The 7,775-nt window shown below is 37.6% G+C and overlaps 2 protein-coding genes across 3 annotated transcripts; both read left to right on the forward strand.

Moving 5' to 3' along the window:
* The first annotated feature begins 1,712 nt into the window (after positions 1-1,712).
* Positions 1,713-3,678, forward strand: LOC128742709 (WD repeat-containing protein 55 homolog). The gene is made up of 4 exons (XM_053839150.1): positions 1,713-1,845; positions 2,015-2,902; positions 2,966-3,117; positions 3,181-3,678. Coding segments are annotated over exons 1-4 (1,401 nt in total). The 5' UTR covers positions 1,713-1,843; the 3' UTR covers positions 3,540-3,678.
* A 712-nt stretch (positions 3,679-4,390) lies between these two features.
* Positions 4,391-7,283, forward strand: LOC128742453 (beta-1,4-galactosyltransferase 2). 2 transcript variants are annotated; one of them, XM_053838822.1, is made up of 2 exons: positions 4,391-4,639; positions 4,700-7,283. In XM_053838822.1, the coding sequence occupies exon 2, from the start codon at positions 4,764-4,766 to the stop codon at positions 5,718-5,720; it is 957 nt and encodes a 318-aa protein (XP_053694797.1). In that variant the 5' UTR covers positions 4,391-4,639; positions 4,700-4,763; the 3' UTR covers positions 5,721-7,283. The 2 variants fall into 2 exon arrangements, with proteins under 2 accessions (XP_053694797.1, XP_053694796.1); XM_053838821.1 differs by having other exon boundaries at positions 4,391-4,635.
* Positions 7,284-7,775: the final 492 nt, after the last annotated feature.

Genomic DNA, 7,775 nt, shown 5'->3' on the forward strand with positions numbered 1-7,775 from the left:
GATTTTCCTATGCTGGACCAGCAAAACAAAAATTTCTCACCTGTTTTGTTTACATTTACGACATTCTCCCTTTGGTTGTTTCTATCTAGAATTTATGACGAAAAACAAAATCAAAGAGTAGCTCGTTTCACAAAAAGCGAAAAATAATTAGCATTATTTTGTGCTTGATTTGTGTTCCTAAAACTAACGATTAACGATGGTACATAACTGCGCAGGTAACCAATAAGCATTTCCAATGCAATATAAATGTAAGCCAATAAGCATTTAAGTTGCTTTAAATGCTACTTAAATGATATTTTTACAAAATATGCGGCTACTTTACTGCTAGTCCTCTGTTAGTGTTGCCAATGCTTATTTGCAGCTAGTTACCGACAAGAAGAATTTAAATAGAATTATGGATGCCAATTTACAATAATTATGCAGCCAAAAGGCTGATAAACAGCAACCTGCAGTATAAAACTCCAGGGATGCTAATAAACGATTGATTTATTGCTTGTACTGCTTATTGGTTACCTGGGCACGAACACTCCGAGGAACATATAACAAAATTTATTTTTGCATTTAAATTGTCTACAGCTTCGATATTGTAAAAACATTATTTTAAATTTTTATTAAAAGACACTTGCGTTTATATAATGACGTTCGTGAGTTACGTTAAAAAACATGCAAAAAAAAATGTGTCTTAACACGTAAGATGATTTCAACAGGGACATTATTTCATTACCGTAACAGCAAAAATGTCAAAAGCTTTCGCAAACGCGACGGACTATAGTTGATGTTGAATGTAAGGTTGTCACAAACAATCAGGCAATTAAGAAGTGAATGTCGCGAATGGTTTTTCGATAGAATATATAGTCTTAAATATTGACCTGACATATTAAACATTAAAAAAATTGTCCTCTTATGGGAACCGGTTCCGGATTTATCGTGTCTCCCCGGATCCGGATGGCGTGCACCATGGCTCATAACTGCGGCAAAGTATCTGATATGTCCACAGTCGATGATATGTTTACAAAAATCAACAGATTTCAAACAAATTTTAAATATTTGGCAACTTTATCTAAAAAAGCCATGTCTCGGTCCCCCAAGGAACTCCGGAATAACTCCGGGACCATATGACATATGGCCATTATTCATAGATATTATGAAAATTGAAAATATATTCGGCAAAATTCCCAAATTTGGTGAAAAAATATTGAAAGATAAAAAAGTTATTGCCATTTTAGTGAATTTTGAGGTGCTAAAAATGATGTAGACCTTAGAGGGGTCAAACAACCCAATTTCCATTTTCTAGCAGTTCTATTTTATTTTCGAGCAGCTCCGAACAGTATATGGTTTTTTTTGATTATCTGGCATCTCTGGCTAGTACAAAAAAATAATGTGCGATAACAAGTGATGCCACATAGACCGATTTTTCCAATTTTTCATAATATTTCAGACGATTCCCATCAGACGGGCTGACGATATTTGCGAAAATATCTGTCCAGACCAGAGTTTATTTTCTGTAAAATATTTATATTTGCAATAATTTTCAAAGCGTACAGCATATTCTGAAATGATTTTTTGCGATATACATAGATAGAAACACGGATATTGCAGAAAATTTAAAATACAAAATGACAATGTGGCAGCACTGGTTGGGACTTGTTGTTGTTTTGTTTATTTGCTCTATATAAAAAAATGCAAATACAAAACAAAACAGCCGCCGCCTGCATCGTTCCACATGTTAACAGAAAAATATTTTGAAAAATTATATTTTCGGTAAATTAAGTGCCACAAATATCGTGCGGAGAAGTTCCACATAATTCTCCAGTTGTTCTACGGCCTCACAATTCACGACAAAATGTAAGTACCTGGATTTTGGTAGAGAAACGTAGCAAGTACAGTTCTAACCTAGCCCTAGTTGGAATAATTTTTGAAGAAAAAATGTGAAAACTATTCCGATTTATCCACTCTGTCTTAACAATCTTGACAAATAATTATGTGTATTTTTTCTGAATTAAATGTTTTACAGGAGAAATTTTAACTCGCCAAAATTTGGCAATTCCCTGGGGGAAGATTCGGACGATGATTTGGATTCTGGCACGGAGCCTGAGTTTGTGCTGGAACCGTACGTGCTTGAAGAGTTTCCCGTAATGGAGGACATGGGAGAAGAAGATGGCGAAGACAATGACGAAGACGATGATTATGATCCGAATGGAGACATCGTTATTGGTACGTCATCCAGTGAGGAAGATGATTCGGATGAGTCCGATTCAGAGAAAGACGATGATGCTGAGCAGGAGAGCAGCACCAAGAATTCAAATGTCCCCAAGCGAGCTGTTGACGATTATGACGAAGAGATGGAACAGGATGAGGTGGTTAAGGCTATTATAACGGAGATTAAGAAACCGCGATCAAAGCCTCCGGATATTAAAACGGAGGATTTCGTTACGGATTTATGCTTCCATCCCAGTCAGGATCTGCTCTCCGTGGGTACAACCACGGGGGATGTTTTGATCTATAAATATTCGAACGATGAGTGTACTGTAAGAGATACCCACGAGGTACACACTAAATCGGTTCGGGATGTAGAGTTCAATTTGGATGGAGATTTACTGATTTCTACAGCGCGAGATCGCACTATCATGGTAACGGATGTAGAGACTGGTAAGCTAAAGCAATTTTGGGACGATTCGCATGAGGAACCGGTATACACAATGAGCATTATCGATGAGCACACTTTTGCAACCGGAGACGATGCCGGTGTACTGAAACTTTGGGATCTACGACAAAAACAAGCTGTTTTTAAGTTGAAAGAGGTGGAAGATTTTATCTCGTGTATCATTACTAACGATCAACGAAAGTATATTCTGATGACCAGCGGGGACGGTTATTTGACGTCAATCAATATACCGCAGAGGTTGGTGTTTGGTAATAGTTTTTGCGGAAAAAGAATTTTGAAGGTTCTCTTTGATCATTTCAGAAAATTGTATGTGCAATCCGAACCTTACGAGGAAGAACTGACCTGCATGGGTATATTCCGCAAGGATAGTAAACTTGTGGTAGGATCTTCAAAAGGAAATTTTTACACTTTCAACTGGGGTCAGTTCGGATATCATTGTGATGCGTTTACAGGTAAATTTAAATTAGTGTTGCTTATTTTAACGAGTACCGATTAAGTTGTCTTTTTTCATTCAGGCCCAAAAGCTGGTGTTAATAAAATGGTTCCCATCACGGAAAGGATAGCCGTGACCGGAGGTGAGGATGGTATTTTACGTGCGATGCACCTTGTACCGGGTCGTGTGCTGGGAATTGTCGGACAGCATTCGTTAGCGGTGGAAACAATTGATATCAACAGCACGGGAGAGCTTATTGCTTCCAGCTCACACGATAACGATATCCGCTTTTGGAATATTCGGTATTTTGAAGATTTTGACGACATTAAATACAACAGCAAGCCGGATAAAAAGGCACTGAAGCATAACTTGCCCTCTTCGAAGCAGACTAATGCGGCCGACTTTTTCGCAGATCTGGCAGGAAAGGATGACGAGGATTGAATGGTTCTTCGTTTGCTTTTACCGGTAAATTGTTTATATAAATTTAGAATACTACGCATGTTGTAAAACGACATGAAAAGTCTACACATAACTATTTAGAGTTTTTTCGGCAGTGTCTTTATATTTTCTGGAAAATATAGCCTGTTATAATGTTTAGATTGTTCCTACCTCTCTACTTGTAGTGGTCTTATCATAACCAGTGTGTCTTCGTAACATTTTCCTGCAAGAAAAAATCGTAGGGCAAAAGTTTATCTGTTCATTTGATAGCATTCGGTTGATACCAATTTGGAGATTGAAAATTTTGTATTGCACAAGAATAGACGAGACTCTATCCTGGAAAATGCAATACAAATAGAATTTTTATTAAAATCAATCGAAGTATGGATATAAGACAATACGTAAAATGAAAACATCATTTTTCAAAATCTTAGGACCAAAATCATTTCGAATTATTCCTGAGTTCTGGCATGACTGTTAGACATACACATAGGCACATACATGCTTTCCAACATGACAGAATGGCATAAAATACGAAAAACATATTAGGGTTGCCATGTGTCTCATGATAACACAATAGTTTAGCAAAGTTTCTTTCTTCTTCGGTTTGAAAAGTTAATGTGTGATTCTAAAAATTAAAACGCTTTTAATTATTATCCAGCAAAACCGTCTATTAATATAGTAACGCTATGCTAAACTTTTGCTCGTAATTATTCTTAAGAAGGACGTCATTTCTCTGGTTTCTCTGTCGAAATTTGCTTTCTACTTTTCTATCTAAACTGGCAACCGTCGTTGCCGCATATTGTTTTATGCTGCTATGCAGGTATCAATAATCGAATCGAGTGTACTCAGTGCAGACGCGTAGCGAATATCAGGCTAAAAGATAAATTAGCATTCGATTTAGCGAAAAATGAATTTTCTCAACACCAAAAGCGCATCCTGTTCGCACTGACTAATATTTCTCACATCTTTCTAACGACTAGGTACTTCAAATGTATTAAAATCGTGTTACATATTTGCTTTCTCCCATTTTATCCCTGTTATTGTTAAAAATTGCAAAACTCGGATGCTGAAGTTTGCCGTCCTTTTAAACTAGTAGGTAGGTAAGTGCCACAATTAAATTCCATAAATGAAGTGTAATAACAAACAGAAACATGTTTTAGAATTAATATTTTGACGAAAACGGAAGTGCACGTGATTTCAACCAAATAGAAAAGATAACACGATATGATCAAGCTACGCATTTCGCTGCGACAAATTTATGCGTTCGTAGGCTATTGCGTACTGTTAGTATATCTGCTGTGGCCGGGTAGATTCGCGAGCCGGTACGATTACATCGAGGGAGAGGAAATCTACGATCAGCTGGTGCGAAAAACGACAAAGAATGTGAGCCTGATGCGGAACGGAATTCGCTGTGACTACAGCGATGTGATCGAAGAAAACGTGTACCTTTATCGGAGGCCTTTCACCGAAGAGATTATTAACAATAACGTGAAATTGGGTGGCGAATGGCACCCGGAGGATTGTCTTCCCAGCTTTAGCACTGCAATAATTGTCCCTTATCGGCAGCGGGAGCGCCAGCTGAACCAGTTCCTAATCTATATGCATAATTACCTGCGAAGGCAGAGGATTCACTATCGGATTTTTGTGATTGAGCAGTACGATCCGAAGCCATTCAATCGGGCTAAATTGTTCAACATCGGAGCATTGATAGCTATGAAGCTGGATTATCCTTGCTTGGTGTTGCATGATGTGGATCTGATGCCGCTGCAGTTGGGCAATTTGTACGCTTGCTCCCGCCAGCCGCGGCACATGTGTTCTAGTTTGGACGTTTTTAGATACAATTTGCCCTACAGGGGCCTTTTTGGAGGGGCGATCTCTATTCAGTCCCACCAGTTCATGAAGGTCAACGGTATGTCGAACATGTTTAGCGGCTGGGGCGGTGAGGATGATGATTTCTATAGTCGTTTGGAAAATAAGGAAATCGAGATATGCCGCTTTAGTCCGGAATACAGTCGATACATGATGTTGAAACATCGCAAGGAACAACCGAGCAAGGATCGGGTTGCTTTTCTACGGAATGGTCACTTGAGGTATCACACCGATGGGCTTAATTCGTTGGTCTATAAAGAAGTCGGCTTTAAAATGCACAATTTATTCACGCACGTTTTGGTCGAGACGTAGACAGATTTTACGCCCTAGTGCACTGAGTGGTTCAGTAACCTAGGAAGCACGTAGTTGTTACAAGATTTACAGTCCTTATCATAAGGAGTTGCTGTTTCACTGTTCTGGAAAAAAAGGCAGTAGAAATGATGCCCACATCTGTTTTTAAAACTACGAATGAATTAGCAATGCAGTAAAACCAAATGGAAAATTATATTTTCATTGCTCTACCGTACTTAGTGTGTAGGTATTAGGACAATAGTAACGAAAATGCTTTGCAAGCATCCATCTTCTACTGTTTCCTACTCATTTACATGATCTCAAAAACTGAGATTTGTAGAAAAACGAATGCACTTATTGGTTCAAGGGAAGAAAAAGCCATAAAATTGAAACTTATCATTCTGTCATGAAAGTAGAATACTAAGCAACGTAAAATAGACAGATGGGTAGCAATTGAGCAACAGATTTTTTGCACAAATTTAGCACATCAAGTAAGGAGATAGCAACATTATGAACTTTTTAAAGGTTCATTAAAGTGATACTTTGAATCCATACCTAAGATCTTGGTCAATTAAAGAGCCAGTTTGGGCGAGCAAACAGTTTTTACAGTGATTTGAAATGTGTTGGATAATGATATAATAGTAACACAATTTAAAGGCCTTATTCAGCTTCAGCATCATTATATGATTTGGTTAATTGAACAAAAATAGGTCCTGTTTGAATGTTACCTTTAAAGTGTTAGCGACAGATTTCCCTCTAAGATCGATCGTAGCTGACAGTGCTTTTGAGCAAAAGTGCTTTTTTGTTAGAAGGTTTATAGTTCAATTAGTATTATTTTCACAATTAGCAGATAGAGATCGATACTTTAAAACTAGTCTGTAAGTAGGATTTTTCAATTTGCAAATAAACCAAAAATAAACAATATATCAAAAACGGTAGGCTTCTAGGTCGGTGAAGTTAATCATGTTCCACTTGATCATAATATTACACAATATTAATGCATATAAGAAAAAAAAGAATAAAAAACAAATTTTGCTGAATCAGTCGTAAAGTTAGACCTGAGCAGGACACCTTGTATCTTAATTTTTGGTTTATGGTTTAGCAATTTATACGCATATCCTATAGTTTTATTACTTTTCTCGTGTATTTTGCTGTTAAAAACCAATGTTAGTTTCATGAAACTACTACCATAGTTTGCAAGGTATTTCACAAACTAAGAGGTATCTAGTCTTTTTATTGTATGGAAAGTAAAAAAAATAAATTTTTGTTTTACTAATCTAATCTCCCAGTTGTTTTCAAGTTACGATGCTGGTCTAACAAGCCGGCTATTGTAGGTTCTAATATCGACTGGAAGAGACCAATAGTCAAGTCAGGATCGCAGCACTGGCCCAGCAACTCTGTCGAATAAACGAAGGTTATTTTCAATGATTCAACTGCCAATCGGTTGATGGAAGCGAAAAAAACCGAAGCTGAATTTAAAAAGTTAAGAAAAATTTTGACGCTAGGAAACTGTACATGATGCAAGAATGACCTACAATGATGTTAGAACAAACACATTTTGTCCGAGCCTGAAATTCAATAAAGTTAAACGTCTTCTGGAAACTCTAATTCTACGATTGTTTTTATTGGGGAATGAATTTTCTTGGTTTGCTCGGGCCACACACAGAGCAGTAACGCCAGTGAGCGCATTGTAAGCTGTTTCTTCTTTAATGCCGGCAGGTGGCACACCCGGCGCTTTTAGCGAGGGCTCGATCCTAACCCATCTGCTGTTGTTCAAGCAAGTGCAGCTGTGCCTGTGCGGATAATATGAGCATTTAATTTAGCCATTTAGCGGGCAGTGAGAAGTTTTCTCACAATTTCAGTGATTTTATTGGTAAATACGTTCATAGCAAACAGGTGCAAAACAATTGCCTTTCTAATCTAATCTCACACTAACGCAGCCAATTCCTGGAAAATAACGATTACTTGAACCAATCATTTTTCTTGTCAACGGCCAGGCCAACTGCGCAGCATGTACCGCAGAGAGAATTCCAAGAAATCAAGTGGAACTAGAAATAATATCTAATTCCATTTAAC

The sequence above is a fragment of the Sabethes cyaneus genome, chromosome 3 (genome assembly GCF_943734655.1).
Source record: "Sabethes cyaneus chromosome 3, idSabCyanKW18_F2, whole genome shotgun sequence".
Classification (NCBI taxonomy): domain Eukaryota; kingdom Metazoa; phylum Arthropoda; class Insecta; order Diptera; family Culicidae; genus Sabethes; species Sabethes cyaneus.